General features: G+C 37.8%; 1 protein-coding gene across 1 annotated transcript in view; it reads left to right on the top strand.

Annotated features, from left to right (window-relative positions):
• LOC134658629 (zinc finger protein 585A-like) overlaps nucleotides 1-26,095 on the top strand; it is a 50,539-nt gene that overhangs the window by 17,469 nt on the left and 6,975 nt on the right. Inside the window, exons 18-20 of the mRNA XM_063514282.1 lie at nucleotides 145-262; nucleotides 9,452-9,589; nucleotides 12,960-13,098. Of these exons, the coding sequence (XP_063370352.1) occupies nucleotides 145-262; nucleotides 9,452-9,589; nucleotides 12,960-13,098 (395 nt within the window). The remainder of the gene's footprint in view (nucleotides 1-144; nucleotides 263-9,451; nucleotides 9,590-12,959; nucleotides 13,099-26,095) is intronic.

The raw sequence follows: 26,095 nt of genomic DNA, 5'->3' as shown, positions 1-26,095 counted from the left end.
TTCGGAGAAAAGTGGCTGTGACATACGGACGGACAGACGGACAGACGGACAGACAGACAGACATGACGAATCTATAAGGGTTCCGTTTTTTGCCATTTGGCTACGGAACCCTAAAAACGAACTATAATAGTATGCAATTTGCAGGACCGGCCGCGACCGTTCAAATGCGACGCTTGTGGCAAATGTTTCTTCACACTACAGAACCTCAACCAGCACCACAAGACCCACTCGGGGCTCAAAGAGTTCGAGTGTAACATTTGTGGTTAGTACACAATATAAGTACCCCAATTATCCATCAATCAGTTTTAATTTATTTAGTTTTAATTTTTGACGACCGGTCTGGCCTAGTGGGTAGTGACCCTGCCTGCTAAGCCGATGGTCCTGGGTTCGAATCCCGGTAAGGGCATTTATTTGTGTGATGAACACTAATATTTGTTCCGGAGTCATGGATGTTTTCTATGTATATAAGTATGTATTTATCTATATATGTATGTATATCGTCGCCTAGTACCCATAGTACAAGCTTTGCTTAGTTTGGGGCTAGGTTGATCTGTGTAAGATGTCCCCCAATATTTATTTATTTATTTATTTATAATTAATTTGGGTATAAGGGTATAAGTCTCGGGCAGCGCAGTTGTAACACTTATGCCCTTTTACACCTAAGCTGCGTAAGACTTGTACCCTATTTCACTAGGGGGGCATTCCAGGAGAATGTCACGAAATGCTTTTGCCTTGTATGACAGCTACCTCTATCAAATGCGTAAAGCTCTAGAATAGGCTACATGACGAATTTTCATTTATGGCATCAATCGATCGGGTTTGTTTTTAGTATCAAATGTCTATATGGGACCAATTGAAATGAAATGAAATGAAATGAAATGAAATTTATTATTAATAACACATCGTTATAAGTCAGTAGGTATATAATAGTATTTAAGTATAAGTAGAATTACATAGGTATCATAATTGCATATTCTTGCATATTATTATATTATATTCTATGGTTATATATTATTACATCATTAAAGGTAATTGTAAAAATTCTTTGTAGTCATAAAATAGCTCTTGCAAGAGCCACTTTTTTAACCTAACCTTGAACGCCGCGGTAGTAGCTGCATCTCTGATATTGTCAGGCAAGCGGTTGTAAACAGCGGGTCCTAAATAATAAATATGTCTTTCCGACTTCACGAGTCTATGTTTTTCGGCGACTAGTCTGTTGTGGTGTTTGTTGCTGCGGAGATTGTAATTAGCATTGGTACCCTTTCGCTCAAATGTTTCGAGGTTCGTTCGTGTCAATACCGCTGCCTGGCTTATAAATAAGCAAGGTAGGGGTAAGATCTTAAGGTCACGAAAAAGGGGTCGTGCCGGAGCATCTGCAGGCGCGCCGGCCATCGCGCGGACCGCACGCTTTTGCATTACGAACGCACGGTTCCAGTCGGAGGCGCGCGCCCATAGTTCGACACCGTAGGTAAGGAGTGAGTGAACTGTTGCGAAATAGCACTCCCGCACTGCGTCTCCTCCCGCTGTTTGTGTCAGGCGACGTAGTGCGGAGCACGCGCGCCCCAACCTATCGCAGAGTCCGTCTATGTGCGGCTCCCACGTTAGCGCGTTGTCGAGCTGGAAACCAAGAAGGCGCGTGCAAGACAGGTGCTGTATAGGGGTACCGCCCGCACACACCTTCAGGGCTTTGCTTGTGTGACCATTTAGTTTAAAAGTCATAAAACACGTTTTATCTTTATTGAGTGCCAGACCGTTCAACTGGAACCATTCGTGCAGCTGTTCCGATACGTGATTTAGCGCCTCTTCCAGGTCCTGCTCAGCGGTTGTGCTGACGACTGCCGTGACGTCATCGGCATACATAAATAACTCCGCGCATTGCATTAAAGTAACACAAAAGTCAGAAATTGTAGTCAAAGGCCGACAGTCGCACTTCACTCGCGAAACGCCCTAAACAAAAGGATAAGGGAACGTGACGTCAAGGTCTCTGGGAGCCCATCTTGTAGTATGGACAAAACAAGAAAATTGCGTTTTTGTCGGTGAAATATTGCGTTTATGTATATAGTTGCTATACAATATTTTTTTGGATGAAATGTAAGGAATCGAATGGTACCCTTACTTTTATCGTTTTTGGAAGTTAAAAAAAACTTAAATTTTGAAACTTTCAGGTCCTGTAATTTTGTAATTTTTCAATATTTTATTTGAATATCCACAGTATTGTGATAAATTGCTCGTTTGCTATCTATTTTACTAGATTTTGTTATAAAATTCAACATGTGTCATCATCCCTACTGCCACTGCCAATTTATTAGCAAAGTCATAATAGTACATTACATACCTAGGGATGTGTGTCGCAGGTGTTTGTGCGATATGCGATTTCGCGCTTTACGAATTAAATTACCGCCCGTGGTTTGTCTAAAGTTTTACGTCTCGCCTTGGCCAGGAAGTGACATTTTCTCCTCGCGTAGCGGGGAAAAAATCCCACTTGCGGGCCTAGGGTGACGTAAAATATTATGAGAACATATCGCCGCTATACTTACTCAACCTCGTATCTGCAACACTCATTTGATGACAAAAACACCCGTATTCCGAATGAAAGAAAAGCGACATTTCCATCAAATGATTGTTGCAGATATGAGGTTGAGTAAGTATAGCGACGATATACCGCTTTCTCAGCATTTTCAGAAGTATTAGTTCAAAGTTCAAAGTTCAAAATTTTATTTGCTAAAATGCACGTACATAATGGATGTTACACAGGATGCAGGTATCAGCGCATTTAGCCCGAAGGCATGCAAAGCCAATAATTATATTAAGTATAAGACATATTTACATAATCATATTTACACAATCATATTTACAAGACATATTTACAGTTATATAAAAATTACTTAAAATTGAAATTAAAATTAATACATGTCAAACTAAAACTAAAACAAAAATATGGCTATGTCCAGTGTTGGCCGAACGTTAATCCCAATTACCATTAAAAATTAACCATTGAAAAGGTTAATTCGAATTAACCATTAACCATTGAAGGAAAATTAATTGTCAATTCGCATTAACATCAATTTGCATTAATATTAATTTATTTCGAACCATTAAAAATTAAAAAGAATTAATGGTTAATGCTTCACAAACCATTAAAAATTAAATCAATTTTTAATGACAATTAAAAATATTATTGATAATTATCAATTAACAAAAATATATCGTAATTTTATAAAGGCGCCCGTAATTTTTATCTAGCTAGTGGACCTCAGGTTTGGTGCAACATAGAAACACGCCGTTTGGTCATCCGACTCGTCTTGATGAGCACTTGGGAGACCAGTACCCAAGATAGAGCTGATGCTGAACCCTGGGTGTACCTAGTGGAATTCAGGTTTGGTGCAACATACACACACGCCGTTTAGGCTATTCGACTCGTCACAATGAGCACTTGGGAGAGCAGTACCCAAGATGGAGCTGATGCTGAACCCTGGCTGTACCTAGTGGAACTCAGGTTTGGTGCAACATAGACACACGCCGTTTAGGCTATTCGACTCGTCACAATGAGCACTTGGGAGAGCAGTACCCAAGATGGAGCTGATGCTGAACCTTGGCTGTACCTAGTGGAACTCAGGTTTGGTGCAACATAGACAAACGCCGTTTTGGTCATCCGACTCGTCTTGGTGAGCACTTGGGAGAGCAGTACCCAAGATAGAGCTCATGCTGAACCCTGGCAGTACCTAATGGAACTCAGGTTTGGTGCAACATAGACAAACGCCGTTTTGGTCATCCGACTCGTCTTGATGAGCACTTGGAGAGCAGTACCCAAGGTAGAGCTGATGCTGAACCCTGGCAGTACCTAATGGAACTCAGGTTTGGTGCAACATAGACAAACGCCGTTTTGGTCATCCGACTCGTCTTGGTGAGCACTTAGGAGAGCAGTACTCAAGATAGAGCTGATGCTGAACCCTGGCTGTACCTAGTGGAACTCAGGTTTGGTGAAACATAGACACACGCCGTTTAGGCTATTCGACTCGTCACAATGAGCACTTGGGAGAGCAGTACCCAAGATGGAGCTGATGCTGAACCATGGCTGTACCTAGTGGAACTCAGGTTTGGTGCAACATAGACACACGCCGTTTTGGTCATCCGACTCGTCTTGATGAGCACTTGGGAGAGCAGTACCCAAGATAGAGCTGATGCTGAACCCTGGCAGTACCTAGTGGAACTCAGGTTTGGTGCAACATAGACACACGCCGTTTTGGTCATCCGACTCGTCTTGATGAGCACTTGGGAGAGCAGTACCCAAGATAGAGCTGATGCTGAACCCTGGCAGTACCTAATGGAACTCAGGTTTGGTGCAACATAGACAAACGCCGTTTTGGTCATCCGACTCGTCTTGATGAGCACTTGGGAGAGCAGTACCCATGTTAGAGCTGATGCTGAACCCTGGCAGTACCTAGTGGAACTCAGGTTTGGTGCAACATAGACACACGCCGTTTTGGTCATCCGACTCGTCTTGATGAGCACTTGGGAGAGCAGTACCCAAGATAGAGCTGATGCTGAACCCTGGCTGTACCTAGTGGAACTCAGGTTTGGTGCAACATAGACACCCGCCGTTTTGGTCATCCGACTCGTCTTGGTGAGCACTTGGGAGAGCAGTACCCAAGATAGAGCTCATGCTGAACCCTGGCAGTACCTAATGGAACTCAGGTTTGGTGCAACATAGACAAACGCCGTTTTGGTCATCCGACTCGTCTTGATGAGCACTTGGAGAGCAGTACCCAAGGTAGAGCTGATGCTGAACCCTGGCAGTACCTAATGGAACTCAGGTTTGGTGCAACATAGACAAACGCCGTTTTGGTCATCCGACTCGTCTTGGTGAGCACTTAGGAGAGCAGTACTCAAGATAGAGCTGATGCTGAACCCTGGCTGTACCTAGTGGAACTCAGGTTTGGTGAAACATAGACACACGCCGTTTAGGCTATTCGACTCGTCACAATGAGCACTTGGGAGAGCAGTACCCAAGATGGAGCTGATGCTGAACCATGGCTGTACCTAGTGGAACTCAGGTTTGGTGCAACATAGACACACGCCGTTTTGGTCATCCGACTCGTCTTGATGAGCACTTGGGAGAGCAGTACCCAAGATAGAGCTGATGCTGAACCCTGGCAGTACCTAATGGAACTCAAGTTTGGTGCAACATAGACAAACGCCGTGTTAGTCATCCGACTCGTCTTGATGAGCACTTGGGAGAGCAGTACCCAAGATAGAGCTGATGCTGAACCCTGGCAGTACCTAGTGGAACTCAGGTTTGGTGCAACATAGACACACGCCGTTTTGGTCATCCGACTCGTCTTGATGAGCACTTGGGAGAGCAGTACCCAAGATAGAGCTGATGCTGAACCCTGGCAGTACCTAATGGAACTCAGGTTTGGTGCAACATAGACAAACGCCGTTTTGGTCATCCGACTCGTCTTGATGAGCACTTGGGAGAGCAGTACCCATGTTAGAGCTGATGCTGAACCCTGGCTGTACTTAGTGGAACTCAGGTTTGGTGCAACATAGACACACGCCGTTTTGGTCATCCGACTCGTCTTGATCAGCACTTGGGAGAGCAGTACCCAAGATAGAGCTGATGCTGAACCCTGGCTGTACCTAGTGGAACTCAGGTTTGGTGCAACATAGACACCCGCCGTTTTGGTCATCCGACTTGTCTTGATGAGCACTTGGGAGACCAGTACCCAAGATAGAGCTGATGCTGAACCCTGGCTGTACCTAGTGGAACTCAGGTTTGGTGCAACATAGACACATGCCGTTTTGGTCATCCGACTCGTCTTGATGAGCACTTGGGAGAGCAGTACCCAAGATATAGCTGATGCTGAACCCTGGCTGTACTTAGTGGAACTCAGGTTTGGTGCAACATAGACAAACGCCGTTTTGGTCATCCGACTCGTCTTAATGAGCACTTGGGAGAGCAGTACCCAAGATAGAGCTAATGCTGAACCCTGGCTGTACCTAGTGGAACTCAGGTTTGGTGCAACATAGACACACGCCATTTTGGTCATCCGACTTGTCTTGATGAGCACTTGGGAGAGCAGTACCCAAGATAGAGCTGATGCTGAACAGCTGGCTGTACCTAGTGGAACTCAGGTTTGGTGCAACATAGAAACACGCCGTTATGGTCATCCGACTCGTCTTGATGAGCACTTGGGAGAGCAGTACCCAAGATAGAGCTGATGCTGAACCCTGGCTGTACTTAGTGGAACTCAGGTTTGGTGCAACATAGACAAACGCCGTTTTAGTCATCCGACTCGTCTTGATGAGCACTTGGGAAAGCAGTACCCAAGATAGAGCTAATGCTGAACCCTGGCTGTACCTAGTGGAACTCAGGTTTGGTGCAACATAGACACATGCCGTTTTAGTCATCCGACTCGTCTTGATGAGCACTTGGGAGAACAGTACCCAAGATAGAGCTGATGCTGAACCCTGGCTGTACTTAGTGGAACTCAGGTTTGGTGCAACATAGACAAACGCCGTTTTGGTCATCCGACTCGTCTTGATGAGCACTTGGGAAAGCAGTACCCAAGATAGAGCTAATGCTGAACCCTGGCTGTACCTAGGGGAACTCAGGTTTAGTGCAACATAGACACACGCCGTTTTGGTCATCCGACTCGTCTTGATGAGCACTTGGGAGACCGTACCCAAGATAGAGCTGATGCTGAACCTTGGCTATACCTAGTGGAACTCAGGTTTGGTGCAACATAGACACATGCCGTTTTAGTCATCCGACTCGTCTTGATGAGCACTTGGGAGAGCAGTACCCAAGATAGAGCTGATGCTGAACCCTGGATGTACCTAGTGGAACTCAGGTTTGGTGCAACATAGACACACGTGGTTTTGGTCATCCGACTCGTCTTGATGAGCACTTGGGAGAGCAGTACCCAAGATAGAGCTGATGCTGAACCCTGGCTATACCTAGTGGAACTCAGGTTTGGTGCAACATAAGCCCACGCTATTTAGGTCATCCGTCACATCTTGAACCTGCGGGTACTGCCAGGGTTCAGCATCAGCTATCTTGGGTACTGCTCTCCCAAGTGCTCGTTAAGATGTGACGGATGACCAAAACGGCGTTTGTCTATGTTGCACCAAACCTGAGTTCCATTAGGTACTGCCAGGGTTCAGCATCAGCTCTATCTTGGGTACTGCTCTCCCAAGTACTCATCAAGACGAGTAGGATGACCAAAACGGCGTGTGTCTATGTTGCATCAAACCTGAGTTCCACTAGGTACTGCCAGGGTTCAGCATCAGCTCTATCTTGGGTACTGCTCTCCCAAGTGCTCATCAAGACGAGTCGGATGACCAAAACGGCGTTTGTTTATGTTGCACCAGACCTGAGTTCCATTAGGTACTGCCAGGGTTTAGCATCAGCTCTATCTTGGGCACTGGTCTCCCAAGTGCTCATCAAGACGAGTCGGATGACCAAAACGGCGTTTGTCTATGTTGCACCAAACCTGAGTTCCATTAGGTACTGCCAGGGTTCAGCATCAGCTCAATCTTGGGTACTGCTCTCCTAAGTGCTCATCAAGACGAGTCGGATGACCAAAAGGGCGTGTGTCTATGTTGCACCAAACCTGAGTTCCACTAGGTACTGCCAGGGTTCAGCATCAGCTCTATCTTGGGTACTGCTCTCCCAAGTGCTCATCAAGACGAGTCGGATGACCAAAACGGCGTTTGTCTATGTTGCACCAAACCTGAGTTCCATTAGGTACTGCCAGGGTTCAGCATCAGCTCTATCTTGGGTACTGCTCTCCCAAGTGCTCATCAAGACGAGTCGGATGACCAAACCGGCGTTTGTCTATGTTGCACCAAACCTGAGTTCCATTAGGTACTGCCAGGGTTCAGCATCAGCTCTATCTTGGATACTGCTCCCCCAAGTGCTCATCAAGACGAGTCGGATGACCAAAACGGCGTTTGTCTATGTTGCACCAAACCTGAGGTCCATTAGGTACTGCCAGGGTTCAGCATCAGCTCTATCTTGGGTACTGCTCTCCCAAGTGCTCATCAAGACGAGTCGGATGACCAAACCGGCGTTTGTCTATGTTGCACCAAACCTGAGTTCCATTAGGTACTGCCAGGGTTCAGCATCAGCTCTATCTTGGATACTGCTCCCCCAAGTGCTCATCAAGTCGAGTCGGATGACCAAAACGGCGTTTGTCTATGTTGCACCAAACCTGAGTTCCACTAAGTACAGCCAGGGTTCAGCATCAGCTATATCTTGGGTACTGCTCTCCCAAGTGCTCATCAAGACGAGTCGGATGACCAAAACGGCATGTGTCTATGTTGCACCAAACCTGAGTTCCATTAGGTACTGCCAGGGTTCAGCATCAGCTCTATCTTGGGTACTGCTCTCCCAAGTGCTCATCAAGACGAGTCGGATGACTAAAACGGCGTTTGTCTATGTTGCACCAAACCTGAGTTCCACTAGGTACTGCCAGGGTTCAGCATCAGCTCTATCTTGGGTACTGCTCTCCCAAGTGCTCATCAAGACGAGTCGGATGACCAAAACGGCGTTTGTCTATGTTGCACCAGACCTGAGTTCCATTAGGTAATGCCAGGGTTTAGCATCAGCTCTATCTTGGGCACTGCTCTCCCAAGTGCTCATCAAGACGAGTCGGATGACCAAAACGGCGTTTGTCTATGTTGCACCAAACCTGAGTTCCATTAGGTACTGCCAGGGTTCAGCATCAGCTCTATCTTGGGTACTGCTCTCCCAAGTGCTCATCAAGACGAGTCGGATGACCAAAACGGCGTGTGTCTATGTTGCACCAAACCTGAGTTCCACTAGGTACAGCCAAGGTTCAGCATCAGCTCCATCTTGGGTACTGCTCTCCCAAGTGCTCATTGTGACGAGTCGAATAGCCTAAACGGCGTGTGTCTATGTTGCACCAAACCTGAGTTCCAGTAGGTACCTACTGCCAGGTTTCAGGGTCATTTTGTTGTCTCATTTTAAAATATCACGACCTGATAATTCACTGAATCTTGTATTCATATGCTTATTTTTAATTTTAATACCTAGCTCCAAGTTTCTAAGCAATAGTAACATTAATTATTAGTTTATGAAAAAATTGATTTAATTGCATTAAACGTTAATTTAGATTGACAATCAATGTAATTAAACGTCTCAAAATTCAATTCTAATTAACTTAATTTAAATTGATGCGTAATGCAATTGACTAATTGCGGATTTAATGGTTAATGGAAATGATTAATTGTTAATTAGAATTACACATTACGGCCAACACTGGCTATGTCTATGATCATCCATGGTTGAGTTATTTGTGGTCAATTTAAAAACTAGCAAGTATAACGTTAACGGAATATCAATTGTTAGAAGAATGGTATTGTAATGGAACGCCCTAGGCCAGTGATTTTCTTGTTAGATGTTTAAATGGTGTATGTTCGTTAGGCAAGGCGTTCGGCACGCAGCACAACCTGGAGATGCACGGCGTTGTGCACTCGGGCCAGAAACCGTTCGTGTGCGCCGTGTGCGGGAAGGGGTTCGCGCGCCGCGCCGAAGTCAAGGACCACATGCGCATACACACCGGTATACATATACATAAGATAGTTTATTCCATAACAATTTTACAATCATGTCGGAAATTCAACTTACAAGCTACTGAATTAAATTAAATTAATCACACTTTTATAAACAACATGCATTTAACTTAAACTAGGTATACAAAATGATAATAATAAGCCTTTTATGTCAGTTCAGTCAACATAACATAAGATAAGATAAGATAAGATAGTTTATTCCATAACAATTTTACAATCATGTCGGAAATTCAACTTACAAGCTACTGTATTAAATTAAATTAATCACACTTTTATAAACAACATGCATTTAACTTAAACTAGGTGTACAAAATGATAATAATAAGCCTTTTATGTCAGTTCAGTCAACATAAGATAAGATAAGATAGTTTATTCCATAACAATTTTACAATCATGTCGGAAATTCAACTTACAAGCTACTGAATTAAATTAAATTAATCACACTTTTATAAACAACATGCATTTAACTTAAACTAGGTATACAAAATGATAATAATAAGCCTTTTATGTCAGTTCAGTCAACATAAGATAAGATAAGATAAGATAGTTTATTCCATAACAATTTTACAATCATGTCGGAAATTTAACTTACAAGCTACTGAATTAAATTAAATTAATCACACTTTTATAAACAACATGCATTTAACTTAAACTAGGTATACAAAATGATAATAATAAGCCTTTTATGTCAGTTCAGTCAACATAAGATAAAATAAGATAGTTTATTCCATAACAATTTTGCAATCATGTCGGAAATTCAACTTACAAGCTACTGAATTAAATTAAATTAATCACACTTTTATAAACAACATGCATTTAACTTAAACTAGGTATACAAAATGATAATAATAAGCCTTTTATGTCAGTTCAATCAACATAAGATAAGATAAGATAAGATAGTTTATTCCATAACAATTTTACAATCATGTCGGAAATTTAACTTACAAGCTACTGAATTAAATTAAATTAATCACACTTTTATAAACAACATGCATTTAACTTAAACTAGGTGTACAAAATGATAATAATAAGCCTTTTATGTCAGTTCAGTCACGTTATGAATATTATACAAACATATTGGAAAATAACTTATAAATTACAGATAAAGTCATTAACATTTAGTAATTAAGAGGTCCCTTAGACGGCATTTAAACTTGTTTACATTATGTATTGATTTCAGATCGATGGGGAGGCGGTTATACAATTTTATTGCTTGATATCGCACACAATGGTGAACAACTTTCAATTTAGGCGCTATTAAGTTGTCCAAGTCCTTCCTGCGTGTGTTCATTCTAGAAGTTCATATGTAGGGATAAGTTCGCCTTTGTACTAATGACGAATGTTATTTTACCTGTTTTGTTCTGATTTTTGTACAATAATGTGTTTTACTACTACATATATAGCGTTATTCATAAACGGCTGCTAACTTGAAAGCATGAAAAAAAAAAAAAAAAAAAAACTTGAAGCATAAAAGAAAAGCAAAAACCGGACAAGTGCGAGTGAGACTCGCCAATCGAGAGTTCCGTACAAATTTAACTTTTAGTATTTGTTGTTATAGCGGCAACACAAATACATCCTTCATCATCATCTTTTGTTCGCGTTGTCCCGGCATTTTGCCACGGCCCATGGGAGCCTGGGGTCCGCTTGGCAACTAATCCCAAGAATTGTCGTGGGCACTAGTTTTACACAAATACATCATCTGTGAAAATTTCTTGTCTAGCTCAGCATTTCCCAAACTATGGGTCGTATTTCCCAAACATATAGTTTTCCTTTCTGCATTATTAATTTATCTAGAAAACGTAAATTGGCATAGAACTCTTAAAATTCAACACCTAAGTAAGGGGATTACATGTAATTGAAAGTTTTTAACGAGTCCTACGATCAGATGAAGCCGCAAACATATTTAATTATAAAACCGGACTTAATCGCGTATTAAAGTTTTATGTACCTCCGACGTTTCGAGGACGGCGTTGTCCGCTTGGTCTCAAAGAAGACTGGCTAAAGTCACTGACAATCCAACCTCTAGACTGAGCTTAGGCCAATTCTTTCATGAAACCGATGCTGCCAAAAATACGGGGGTGCGGGGGGACGAGGTGAGCGAATCCCGTGCCGTGATTGGTCCGTTCAAAGACACGGACCAATCACGGCGCGGGATTGACTCGAAGATGGAGTAACGCTACCGTATGTGTGGCAGAGGGGGTAGCGCGATATGCTATGTCTAGAGGTTGGATTGTCTGTGGGCTAAAGTTGACATTAGACATGGGTGAAATGTGTCAGTAGAGGGAAAAGATTGATATATATCTTTTTACCATTGGGATATGTATCACTCTTTTATATCTTTATATCCGTGTGTAAAGTGTCATTCAATAGAATTTGCTAACTATGTAAACAAACCGCCATACTAAAATTGACACTGAATGTCAAATTACTAGTAAGTTTTGTTTACATAGTTAGCAAGTTCTATTGAATGACACTTTAACAGTCGTCCCGCTCGCAACATCGGCACTTGCTGACTTTGAGTCATGAAAGAGAGAGAGTAGTTAATTATAATGACGCGTCCGAATCCGTCCGAACGACCGCTGTCGCTCGTTCGTGTTACTTCGGTCGATGCGCGACCGAGACTTCGCTTATCGCTTTCATAAATCGTCGCCGAGGGAGTGAGACGTACGGATATACTGATACATTCGGATTCGTAAAGACAAGAAGAGTGATTCATGAAACGAGAAAGATATATATCTTTTTAGGGTTCCGTAGCCAAATGGCAAAAAACGGAACCCTTATAGATTCGTCATGTCTGTCTGTCTGTCCGTCTGTCCGTCCGTATGTCACAGGCACTTTTCTCCGAAACTATAAGAACTATACTGTTGAAACTTGGTAAGTAGATGTATTCTGTGAACCGTATTAAGATTTTCACACAAAAATAGAAAAAAAACAATAAATTTTTGGGGTTCCCCATACTTCGAACTGAAACTCAAAAATTTTTTTTTCATCAAACCCATACGTGTGGGGTATCTATGGATAGGTCTTCAAAAATGATATTGAGGTTTCTAATATCATTTTTTTCTAAACTGAATAGTTTGCGCGAGAGACACTTCCAAAGTGGTAAAATGTGTGTCCCCCCCCCTGTAACTTCTAAAATAAGAGAATGATAAAACTAAAAAAAATATATGATGTACATTACCATGTAAACTTCCACCGAAAATTGGTTTGAACGAGATCTAGTAAGTAGTTTTTTTTTTATACGTCATAAATCGCCTAAATACGGAACCCTTCATGGGCGAGTCCGACTCGCACTTGGCCGCTTTTTTATCTATCACTCCGGAGTTACCCATGTCTAGTTGACATCAACATGTTTACAGGTGAACGTCCATTTGCGTGTGAGGTGTGCGGCGCGACGTTTTCCCAGCGTTCGAACCTGCACTCACACAAGCGAGCCACACACTACGACGACAAGCGGTACAAGTGTGACCAGTGCCCTAAAAGGTTTAAGAGGCGCAGGTATGTACATTTAAGAATAAGAATAATTTATTTATAATAAAATAGGTACGCAATCACAAAGGTGTCCGGTAAGCCCCAAACTAGGCTGAGCCTGTATCTTGGGGCTTACAAAAGAGTAGGTAACATACGGTAACTAAACCTAATTAAAATGATGTGTGAGAGAGGGTGATAAGGTGTATGCTTTTAGGGGTGTATGTGTGTGTGTGTGTGTGGCTGTGTGTGTGTGTGTGTGAAAGGTGTAGGAGAGCGAGTGAGTAAGGACTAGATGATGACAGACCTAAACATAAGAACGTATTATATTTTCCTTATCATTACATAGTATAAAACAAAGTCGCTTCCCGTTGTCTGTCTGTCTGTATGTATGCTTAGATCTTTAAAACTACGCAACGGATTTTGATGCGATTTTTTTTTACGAAACGACAAAATACGTAATAGTACGAAAGAACAAAATGATTTCGGTAACCGATATTCCCGAAGAACGGAATTATAACGTTCTTCCCTAAGAACGGAATTATTTCGTTCTTAAAACCATTATTAAACTGTTCCGAGCCGCACGCCTAGTTTTTCCTTTGTAGACGCCGACACAGAGCTGCCGCCTTGTGCTCTCTTTCCCACACGAAGATAGTCCGTATTTTTGTTTCGCTCGGTTAGCCATCCACGTGCTGTGCTGTGCACCTGCGCCGGCCGGCAAGGCGCACGGCACTGAGGATCTTTTTGTTTTGATTACTTGAGTTGCAACTTTCGAGGTGATAGGTCTTAGGTGTAATTGAGAGTTAACTGTGAGTGTGCTGACCTGCACCTGTCATAACCAGGGACCGGAACCGGTTACCTTAACCGGGGTTTTTCATAGGGTTATTTTAGAAGTGGTTATAAAAACCCCTACCATAACGGTAACCGTCTGATAAGGTAACACTTTGATTCGGTAACCGTATCAGATCGAGTTAACCCCTGTTACCGGTAACCGAAATAAAAACCCAGTCGATTCTGTTACCTCATAATAAGGTTTTGAACCAGTTCAAACGATTGTAATCTTTACGCAGACTTAAATTCAACTCATTATTGAATAACCGTGGTTGGCATGGGCGGTCTATGAAGCCTCCAGCACAAACAAGTTTTTTTGCCGGTAACTTCGCTTATTGTCAATTCAAACAATATTGCACTTTGAGTCCTTAAGCTAAAGTTGAAAACATAAGTGAGCGATTACAGTATTATTTTGGAGCGACAGCCGCAGGCAGCGTGGTTATTCCTTTGTTTATCTTTATACCTGTGTGTTCCTATTGTTGTGTTTCGGAGCAATTCTAGTTTAGAAATGTTTAGAAAAGGGGTTGCAAGTAAACAACATCCTATCCTAGTAATATCTGCTATTATTTACATAGTTATATTTTATGCTACTTAGATTATTATTTTTATTTTCGGGTTCACACTTGGTATGTACCTACAGATTAAAGACTGATTTAAAGAAAAATTTTTACCTAACTAGTAATTTTACTGGTACATAGTTAGGTATAATTTATCTTTAGATTCCAGAGAATAGAGATAGAGTGATTAAAAAAAATCACTTTGTGATAAAGATACATGCGCTAGTGGATTGTGGTAGATATTTTACCATTGTTAACAAATGACATATGTACTAGTTATTACGAGCTTATTTTATAATAAGCAATTAAAGTCTATTCTTTATCCGGTAGACTAAAATGACATTTCACAGTATGAAATGAAATGACACATGATGTTCATTCATACTATGAAATGTCATTTTAGTCTACCGAATAAAAAATAGACTTTAGTTTAAAATGTTTTCATATGCGGTGAGTTTGTATGAGCTAAAAGCCGTAATTTACCTTGTACCGCTTAATGCAGCGATCAGAAAATATATATCTATAGCAGTGATAAATAAACTTATTTTAATACTTCAAATCTTTCATTAATACCAGAATTCATTATATTTATTGGGTATCTATAACATTGCTAGGTGAAATAGTTTTGTTTAAATTAAATAGATACATACATACTTAGTAAGCAGTGTTGGTCATTCAAGAATAAAATCATTATTTAAATAAGAATTCCTAAGAATAAAATCATGTTGATTTTATTCCCGTCAAAATTATTTAAATAAATTTGATCGGAAATAATTAGTATGTGAAAAAATTGAATAAGAATATTACATGTAAAAAGGTGCAAGTCTCGCAACGCTTTTACTACAAAAAAGTTTTGAGATGTAATGTGAAACCAAGTCGGTTATTTTAATCAGTGCCAGGGGGTGTTAAAACCGTATCAATAAGATATCTTTAATTTGTAATACGTATAATGACTTGGCCATCGCACGGCTGCATAATGGCAAAAGGATCATCGTCACCTATTAAAATAATTCTAATTGAACATAACGCTAGCGCTAATTGCAGTTTGAGCATTACACATATTTACGAGTACGGTACGAGTAAAGCATTATGTGCGATTGCCAAGTCATTATATGTATTACAAATTAAAGATATCTTATTGATACGGTTTTAATACCCCCTGGCACTGATTGAAATAACCGACTTGGTTTCACATTACATCTCAAAACTTTTTTGTAGTAAAAGCGTTGCGAGACTTGCACCTTTTTACATGTAATGTTTTTTTAAGGGATCTCATCTCTTTTTGTAGGCAGTCCTTCTTTTCGGGTACTCATACCCATACTATGTATACACATATCATAACTAAATATATCTTCATTTATGAACTGCAACAGTAAATTTGTAATATCATATATTTATATGGGATTACAAACTTACTTATGCAGTTCTTAGATCTTTAAAACGTGAGTGATATTGCAATATTTTTAGGTGTACCCTTTATGTGGCCATTAAACCCTAACTCTGTACCAAATTTCAGCTCTCTGAGTTTATGGGAAGTACTAGTTCTATTCTGATGATCATGAGTGAATGAGTGTCATAAATGCGAAACTTTGCTTTCGCTTAACTTCGGAACTAAATGACCTACAGACTTGAAATTGGATTTTAAGTATGTGATTATAACTTACTGGATGACGAAAATTTCTGCGTTCTGGTCTTATCCAGAGGTTCTCAAATAGGGGCCTGAAAATGCGGCGAAATGGTTCCAGTAAAGGATGGTACGGCAGTGTTTGCTTCGCGCTCGACTTGGCGGGGGCACTGCCGTGCCCCAAGATCATGATTTTATATTCTAAATAATATTCCTAGATTAAACATGCAGTCTGGGTGCCGTATAGGCGTTACGTATAGATAGAAGTAAATTAGACAAGAAACTACTATGTTTCTTGTCTAATTTATACCTGATTTTATGCAATAAAATCTTACAAATTTAATTTACTGCCGCATAGTCTTGGTATTGGACGATACCCGTATTTCTTTTAATGTGATCTAAATCATCAGGTACAATTCAGCTGCTATGAATAAAAAAAACCGGCCATGTGCGAGTCTGACTAGCGCAGGAAGGGTTCCGCACCATTACGCAAAAACCAACAAAAAAATAACGTTTGTTGTATGGGAGCCCCACTTAGATATTTATTATATGCTGTTTTTAGTATTTGTTGTAATAGCAACAATAGAAATTCATTATTTGTGAAAATTTCAACTGCCTAGCTATCATGGTTCATGAGATACAGCCTGGTGACAGACAGATGGACAGCGGAGTCTTAGTAATAGGGTCCCGTTTATACCCTTTGGGTACGGAACCCTAAGAAAGATGTTTTTAAAGGTAGGATAAGGAATGGCTCGATATGGTGTATTCCTATTTCTCCCCGCCGGGCACAGATGGGTATAGGCGCTTCATTTAAATCATTCCCATATGTCCCCGCCTCATGTATCGCGGCGGTCACGTTGGGCAGGAACAAATGGGGAAAATACTCATGTTTATTTTCTGTTTTCGAATTATGTTTAGTATGTGGTTTCAGTGTCCGAGTTACTACCAAGACTTATGGTGTTTTTAAAAGTTCTTCTGATATTTAAAATTTGCATTTATTATTTAGACGGAAATTAACAGATATTAATATCGTTTGACACAACGCTTGCCGCACGTGTTTAGCAAATGCTGACAAAGAATTCACCACACCACGACTTAATCCTATTGTTATTACCAATGAGTAATAAATGACGGTCTCAAGTGGAAACACGCCTGCAACTTTCTGCAAATCTAGTTGATAAGCGTAGGACTCTTTTCTTACCTGCAGTAATTTACTATCTCATTCACTTTCCGTAGGTGTGAAAGAGATAGCACACGTATGACCTCAAGGCTGATAGGAATCATAAACAAAATACATACATACTTAATACGCAAAGAAATATACATTGAACCATCATAATTATAATTTCGCAGTTTACTTTATATGTAGCTTCATTATAAAATTATCATCACCGTTTCGAAGACTTCAAAAAATGTACCTATCTATCACAATAAAATCTTTTACGCTAAAAAAAAATTCAAATCAATCCGACCATTGAAAAGAGGGGTGAAATTGAAGTGGATTATGTATTGTATATTTAAACACGTATCATCGTTGTTTCTTATTTATTAATAAAGAATACATGTTTTTGGTGCAAATCTAAATAGAAAAGTCACACTCTTTTAATATGTCAATGTTTTAAATGTATAAAATCAATATAACTAAACGGAGAAGGTTTTAATACCGAACATTCATTTTACTATCTATCTATAGTTAACATTCTAATTGAATAAAACGTTATTTAGAATAATCCTACACCTGGAATAAATATTCCGTTTTTTATTTTTCATTTAATAAAATAAAAGTGACATGATTTATTAACTTTTATTTTATTCTAAAATAACGAGTGTAAGAATTATTCTTATTCAAATCGATTGGAATAAGAATAAAATGTATGTTCTTATTCTTCTTCTTATTCAAGTTATTTTTAGTCCAACTCTGAGACTTGAGACTTAGTATGCTTTTTACATTCCAACAAAACTTTCTTCTCCAATTCACGGGATTTTTTTAAACCCGAAAGAGTAAAAGGAATTAAGTAGTAATGTATGTAGTATAAAAATGCAAGCTATATCAATATAAGCCAGAAACCCAGAACGCCTGAATTAAAACTTGGGAACATTTAACTATATACCTAAAGGAAAATACGTCAGGTCTTCTAAATGTTTAATAGAGTAAAAAAAAATGTTTAACAATAAAATTAAATAAATAAATGCTTATGACAAAAATTAATGAACAATGGTTAGGTTATGTTTAATAAACAAAATTAATAAAATTAAAAAAATAAATAAAATAAATAAAATAAATAAAATAAATAAAATAAATAAAATAAATAAAATAAATAAAATAAATAAAATAAATAAAATAAATAAAATAAATAAAATAAATAAAATAAATAAAATAAATAAAATAAATAAAATAAATAAAATAAATAAAATAAATAAAATAAATAAAATAAATAAAATAAATAAAATAAATAAAATAAATAAAATAAATAAAATAAATAAAATAAATAAAATAAATAAAATAAATAAAATAAATAAAATAAATAAAATAAATAAGTAAATAAAATAAATAAAATAAATAAAATAAATAAAATAAATAAAATAAATAAAATAAATAAAATAAATAAAATAAATAAAATAAATAAAATAAATAAAATAAATAAAATAAATAAAATAAATAAAATAAATAAAATAAATAAAATAAATAAAATAAATAAAATAAATAAAATAAATAAAATAAATAAAATAAATAAAATAAATAAAATAAATTAAAATAAATAAAGTAAATAAAGTAAATAAAGTAAATAAAGTAAATAAAGTAAATAAAGTAAATAAAGTAAATAAAGTAAATAAAGTAAATAAAGTAAAAAGTAAATAAAGTAAAAAGTAAATAAAGTAAATAAAGTAAATAAAGTAAATAAAGTAAATAAAGTAAATAAAGCAAATAAAGCAAATAAAGCAAATAAAGCAAATAAAGCAAATAAAGCAAATAAAGCAAATAAAGCAAATAAAGCAAATAAAGCAAATAAAGCAAATAAAGCAAATAAAGCAAATAAAGCAAATAAAGCAAATAAAGCAAATAAAGCAAATAAAGCAAATAAAGCAAATAAAGCAAATAAAGTAAATAAAGTAAATAAAGTAAATAAAGTAAATAAAGTAAAAAGTAAATAAAGTAAATAAAGTAAATAAAGTAAATAAAGTAAATAAAGTAAATAAAGTAAATAAAGCAAATAAAGCAAATAAAGCAAATAAAGCAAATAAAGCAAATAAAGCAAATAAAGCAAATAAAGCAAATAAAGCAAATAAAGCAAATAAAGCAAATAAAGCAAATAAAGCAAATAAAGCAAATAAAGCAAATAAAGCAAATAAAGCAAATAAAGCAAATAAAGCAAATAAAGCAAATAAAGCAAATAAAGCAAATAAAGCAAATAAAGCAAATAAAGCAAATAAAGCAAATAAAGCAAATAAAGCAAATAAAGCAAATAAAGCAAATAAAGTAAATAAAGTAAATAAAGTAAATAAAATAAATAAAGTAAATAAACTAAAATTAATACAATAAATACAATATATACAATAAATACAATAAATAAAATTAATAAAATTAACAAAATTAATAACAAATAAAATAAATGAAATAAGTAAAATAAACAAAATAAAAAAATAAACAAAATAAATAAAATAAACAAAAACATTAAAATAAGCAAAATTAAGAAAATTGACAAAAATAACAAAATAAACTATTATAAAATATGTAGTTAATTTATTATTAACAATTTTTCTTAGTATTTGACTGACGGCACATCACTAAATACGAATGTAGCAAACCAATAAGCAACCGATAATAAAGGTTACCATAACTGAATAAAAACCGGTTAAAAACCCCTAACAAAAACCCTAACGCGATGGGGTTTTGAGATTAACTCGGTTAACGGTTAAGGTTACCGTTTCAATAAGCTTACCGTTACAATCAGGTAACAGTATGATAGGGTTACCGAATGATAAGGTAACCGAATTGATTGGGTTACCGAATGGATAGGATTAAGCGTAAAGAGGGGTTTTCCGGTCCTTGGTCATAACAATGCTAACACACGTTATCGAGGCAGGCGGTGACTTGTCGCTGACTAGATGGGCCCCTAAAGGCTCCGTCACACAGGCGCGTATTGCGGGCGGGGCGTATTATTGCCTAGAATAGTTTTTGAAGTGAAAACTTCTTTAGCGGCGCTGGGCACTTTTTGAGGTGGGGAAAAAATTATAAACTTGAGACAGCGTAAGGCGATCACGTGACCGTAAGGGGCGTAAGGTTTAGATGGCCACTCATAATCGGGGAGCGGTGCACGGGCCCGGGCCCGGCGCCGCGGTAGGGTGCCGCGCTTCAATAGGATAGGTTTGGTTAGGTTAGGTTAATTTAGATGGCATTTAAATCAATAAAGAAAAACTCAATGTTATTTGACATTTATGTTGCGGACTCCTTTTCAAGACTCTTTACCTATGTTCAAAAAATAATTTGACGTTGTCATGGCAGTATGTAAATAAACATGTCAATGAAAAAGTGTTATCTTATTTGAGAATGATAATAATATATATATAATAAATAAATAGAATACCTCCGCTAAACGTATGTATCGTGTTACCGGGCGTCAGTAACATAGTGAGGTGAGTTTTCACTTCTATCGGCACTCCCGGAGTGCAACCGTTGTTGCTTTTTAATCTAATCTAAAATACCTTCTGTAGGTAGTTGACTGCATTACTGCAGGAAATATCAAAAAGGTCATTTTATAGAAGAAAAAAAAACATATTTAACCGCCTTCAAAAAAAAAGGTTCTCAGTTTGACCCGTATAATGTAATATGTATGTATGTTTGTTAGCGATTATCTCGCGTTTGGCTGAACCGATTTTGATGCGGTTTTCAGAAAAGTGTTTGTTACATCCTGAGGAAGGTTTTAGTATACATGGAGCTGAGCTGATGCTGAACCCTGGCTGTACCTAGTGGAACTCAGGTTTGGTGCAACATAGGCCAACGAATTTTGGTCATCCGTCACATCTTGATGAGCACTTGGGATAGCAGTAACCAAGATAGAGCTGATGCTGAACCCTGGCAGTAGGTACCTCATGGAACTCAGGTTTGGTGCAACATAGACAAACGCCGTTTTGGTCATCCGACTCGTCTTGATGAGCACTTAGGAGAGCAGTACCCAAAATAGAGCTGCTGCTGAACCCTGGCAATACCTAATGGAACTCAGGTTAGGTGCAACATAGACAAACGCCGTTTTGGTCATCCGACTCGTCTTTATGAGCACTTGGGAGAGCAGTATCCAAGATAGAGCTGATGCTGAACCCTGGCTGTACCTAGTGAAACTCAGGTTTGGTGCAACATAGATAAACGCCGTTTTGGTCATCCGACGCGTCTTGATGAGCGCCTGGGAGAGCAGTACCCAAGATAGAGCTGATGCTGAACCCTGGCTGTACCTAGTGGAACTCAGGTTTGGTGCAACATAGACACACGCCGTTTTGGTCATCCGACAGTCGGAGTGTGGAGTTCCACTAGGTACAGCCAGGGTTCAGCATCAGCTCTATCTTGGGTACTGCTATCCCAAGTGCTCATCAAGACGAGACGAATGACCAAAATGCGTTGGCCTATATTGCACCAAACCTGAGTTCCACTAGGTACAGCCAGGGTTCAGCATCAGCTCAGCTCCATGTATAATAAAACCTTCCCCAGGATGTAACAAACACTTTTCTGAAAACCGCATCAAAATCGGTTCAGCCAAACGCGAGATAATCGCTAACAAACATACATACATATTACATTATACGGGTCAAACTGAGAACCTTTTTTTTTTGAAGGCGGTTAAATATGTTTTTTTTCTTCTATAAAATGACCTTTTTGATATTTCCTGCAGTAATGCAGTCAACTACCTACAGAAGGTATTTTAGATTAGATTAAAAAGCAACAACGGTTGCACTCCGGGAGTGCCGATAGAAGTGAAAACTCACCTCACTATGTTACCGACGCCCGGTATCCGAAATGTACGTGAAATTTCATTATCTTTCCAAAAATATAAGTTTTATTGGTGTATGATATTATATAACCAAGTAATTACGAATTTTGTTCAGCATGGGTCACTAAGCGCCGTCACGTAAGTAAATGGCGGGCGACCGGCGTCAACTTTTCATTATTTCTCGGGTACTATTTTATTGATCAGTTGGTGATAGATACCATTTGAAAGAATATTAAACGTACTATAATTGGTTTTCAATAACTGTAGTCATAACTTTAGTCATTTTCAAAATAATTGAAAACATAATTTTTTACCGTGCATGCACATAAGTACTGCTAAAACATGCTTCTAACTTAATAAATTATTATAACTTTACCGCAATTAATGTAATTACAAAATATACGAGACATTTCATTAGCTTTCCAAAAACATGTTTTATTGATATGATATTATATAACCAAGTAATAATGAATTTTGTTCAGCATGGGTCACTGCGCATGCACCGTTATATAAATCCCAACAAACAATTAGGCGACACTTAGCACCAATTTTCTTACCTAAAGACAGCCTGGCTCTAGAATAGCTACATCTATAGTCTTAGTTTACAGTTTACAGGCTCTGGTGACATAAAAGTGTTTAAAAGTTTCATCTAAAGATTTAAGATCTACAGTAGCTGTTTTGGGCGTTAAGTATATTGCATGTTAAGCTGCTAGTATTATAGCTTATAGCTCAAAGTGAATTGAACAACCTTAACATCAATATGAGTAATAATCTGCAATTTGCACTTAAGGTTCTAAACGTGTGATAAAGTCTTCTACTTATAGCTTTTTATATCGCAATCGCTACTTAACTATCTTGTATGACTTACAGTCGAACAGAGAAGTTATGAGTCGCTATTGTAGATCTAAGATCATGTAGTTACAGACGAGCGTTATTTAAATACCGTAGTACATCTTATAACTGTCAATAGAGTCATACCAGGCCTATGGAACTCTCCGCGCGAGCTCGGTTTTATACCTACGAATCCGTTCCCGTTCACGGTAGAAAAGCAAGCCAGTTGGTTGCCACGCGCCCACGCGCGCTCACGCACGCACGTCGCGTCGCCGCGCGCTCGAATATGCTAAAATGTATGCGAAAGAAATGTCTTGAACCAATGAACAAATAACACTACTTGTAGTGTGGATGAATGCAGAAACAACAAAACTAATAAAAAATACCGTTTTTGCTCTTCCGATAGATAGGAAAAGTAGGTAGACATTCTCAATACAAGTACTTTTGGTTTTATTTTTACGATAGATTCAATTGTGGTTGCAAGCTACAAGCTACTTAGGTGGTATTGAATTATTGATTCATTGCGCGGTTTATAAAACGACGTAAACACTGCGTTTAGTGCAGGGAGATATGACCTTTTAAAATGTCTCGCAGTCACTCGTCGGAATGAAACACATAAACGGAATATTTATTGCAACTTATCTTGCTCATGGTTATTTTACGCTATGCTTTTATATGACCAGTTCTAATGTTAGTTTGACAATTAAAACTTATATTTGTACCTACCTAAGTAGGTAGGTATCTTATATTAGTAAATCATTTCTAAGCGTCGGCAACCCTAGCGTTGCGCCGGTGCGCGGCGGCGCGTTGAAGGTCATTCCATTGTATTTTAGTGTAGGTATTAAAACGGTAGGTATTTGCGTTTTCTTTGAGAGATAAGTATCTGTTCGTAAGAACTATTATATAATCTGTGGTCATACTTACAAGCTAAAACTACAATGCCAAACGCCAATGAATCAGTAGGTAAGCAAAAACTATAAATTAAACCGTAAAATAAAATAGTAAATAAATATAATATAGATAGTTTACTCAATATTGACCTAATCTTACTATTACTATACTTAAAACCGGACTTCACGGATAGTTATTGTTCACTGTTTCCAAAATTAAATGTGCTATTATCTATGAAAAGGGACCTTATTGCCGATGGCGCTTATGACACTGACATCGATAAGCAAAAAACGTAGTAGTTTAAAATTGGGGATTCTGGCACATGTTTAGTTGTTTTCATTCCCAATTTAGCAATTAAGTTTCTTTGAATACTGGAACATTCAATGTTGATGTCTATCCAATGCGGAGGTCACTTTATGTTATGTGACGCTGATGAACTGATCAGTCCTGTTGTGTTAGAAAACTTAAATCGGATTTAAAGGTCCCTTTGTAGTTTTTTATAAATAACTCTTAAACGGTGACCTGTAGCAAAAATGTTCTGATACATAAGTAATCTTCATAAAATTGTCTACATTAAATATTCTATACGCTTTTTCGCTAGGATCAATATTTAAAAAAATATTTAAGGAAGAAAGTTAATTATAATCAATTGTTAATATTTTTTGTAAATAACTCGTAAACGGTGGCCTGTAGCAAAAAATGTTCTGATACATAAGTAATCTACATACAATTTTCTACATTAAATATTCTGTACACTTTTTCGCTGGGATTAATATTTAAAAAAATATTTAAGGGAGAAAGTTAATTATAATCAATTGTTAATATTTTTTGTTAATAACTCGTAAACGGTGGCCTGTAGCAAAAAATGTTCTGAAACATAAGTAATCTACATCAAATTTTCTACATTAAATATTCTATAAAAAAAATCGGTAGGTTCTATATTTAAAAAAATACATGGCTATATAATATGATACACCAATAAAATTTATGTTTTTAGAAAGCTAATGAAATTTCTCGTATATTTTGTAATAACATTAATTGCGGTAAAGTTATAATTTATTGAGTTAGACGCATGTTTTGTCAGTACTTATGCCATCCATGCACGGTAAAAAATCATAAATATATTAAAATATTTTGTAAACGACTAAAGTTATGACTACATTTATTATGAAACAATAATAGCACGTTTAATACTCTTTCAAACGACACCTCAAACGAACCGATCGATCCCATAGGACTCAAGATGTGAACAAATATCAATGCTGGTCGACCGCCCACTTTCCCCCCCTTTTTTTCGACACGTCCCCCTCTCCATAAAATAAAACCGGTCAATTCGTATTCTAGAGACCACGAGGAACACATCCATACCAGTTTTAGGTATTTAGAAGAGATGTTTACGAAAATCGTGAAGGAGACGACTTGTGTTTAATTTACCTCCAGACTATTTAAAAATCCAGCCCCTAACAGGGTTAAAAAGGGGTTGAAAGATGGAATCCATTACAAATTCTTTGAAACTTCTTATAAACGCGTAACATAAAATAAATAAATTACATTAATTGAACATTATTAAAAATTCAACCCCCAAGGGGGTTAAAACGGGGATGAAAGTTTGTCTTAGGGTTAAAATTTTACTGTAAGCAAGGAAAACTAATTTCAGCGTTTTTGAAAATTCATCCCCCAAAGTGGTGAAAAAGGGGTTGAAAGTTTTTATGCACAACAAACATTTTTTTGAGTGCGGGACTTGAATCTTTGTATAAGGACATATTATAAGAATGCAAGAAAAGTGATTACAGCGTTTTTAAAAATTCATCCCTTAAAAGGGTTAAATAGGGGTTGAAGGTTTGTATTGAGATCAAACATTTTTTTGAGTGCGGGATTTGAATCTTTGCATAAAGGCATATTATTAGAATACAAGAAAAGTAATTACAGCGTTGTGGTAAACCTCATTAATTACTCTCATCATTTATTCTTCTTCTATCCTCTATGCCTAATTCATATTGTCATTCACATACGTCATGTTTTGCTAATTAAAACCTACAAGTTAGGTTTTGTCTTTTATTTCAATTTAATTAGCAAACAAATCGACTAATTACGAATGGATAAATATTTACGCTCTGAACGGTTTGAAGGAGACCCGTCGCAAAGCGCCGCGGCCGCAGAATGGGAACATTGGAAGAAGACCTTCAACAACTTCCTCGCGGTGCAAGTTCTCTCTTCCGATCAGGTCAAGCTAAATATTTTAATTAATCACCTGTCTCCAAATGTCTATAACTACATAAGCGAGTCTCAAACTTACGAACAAGCAATACGCG

This window comes from Cydia amplana, chromosome 23 (assembly GCF_948474715.1).
Source record: "Cydia amplana chromosome 23, ilCydAmpl1.1, whole genome shotgun sequence".
NCBI lineage: Eukaryota > Metazoa > Arthropoda > Insecta > Lepidoptera > Tortricidae > Cydia > Cydia amplana.
The sequence above is the reverse complement of the archived record's forward strand: the minus strand, read 5'-3'. Positions and strand labels throughout refer to the sequence as shown.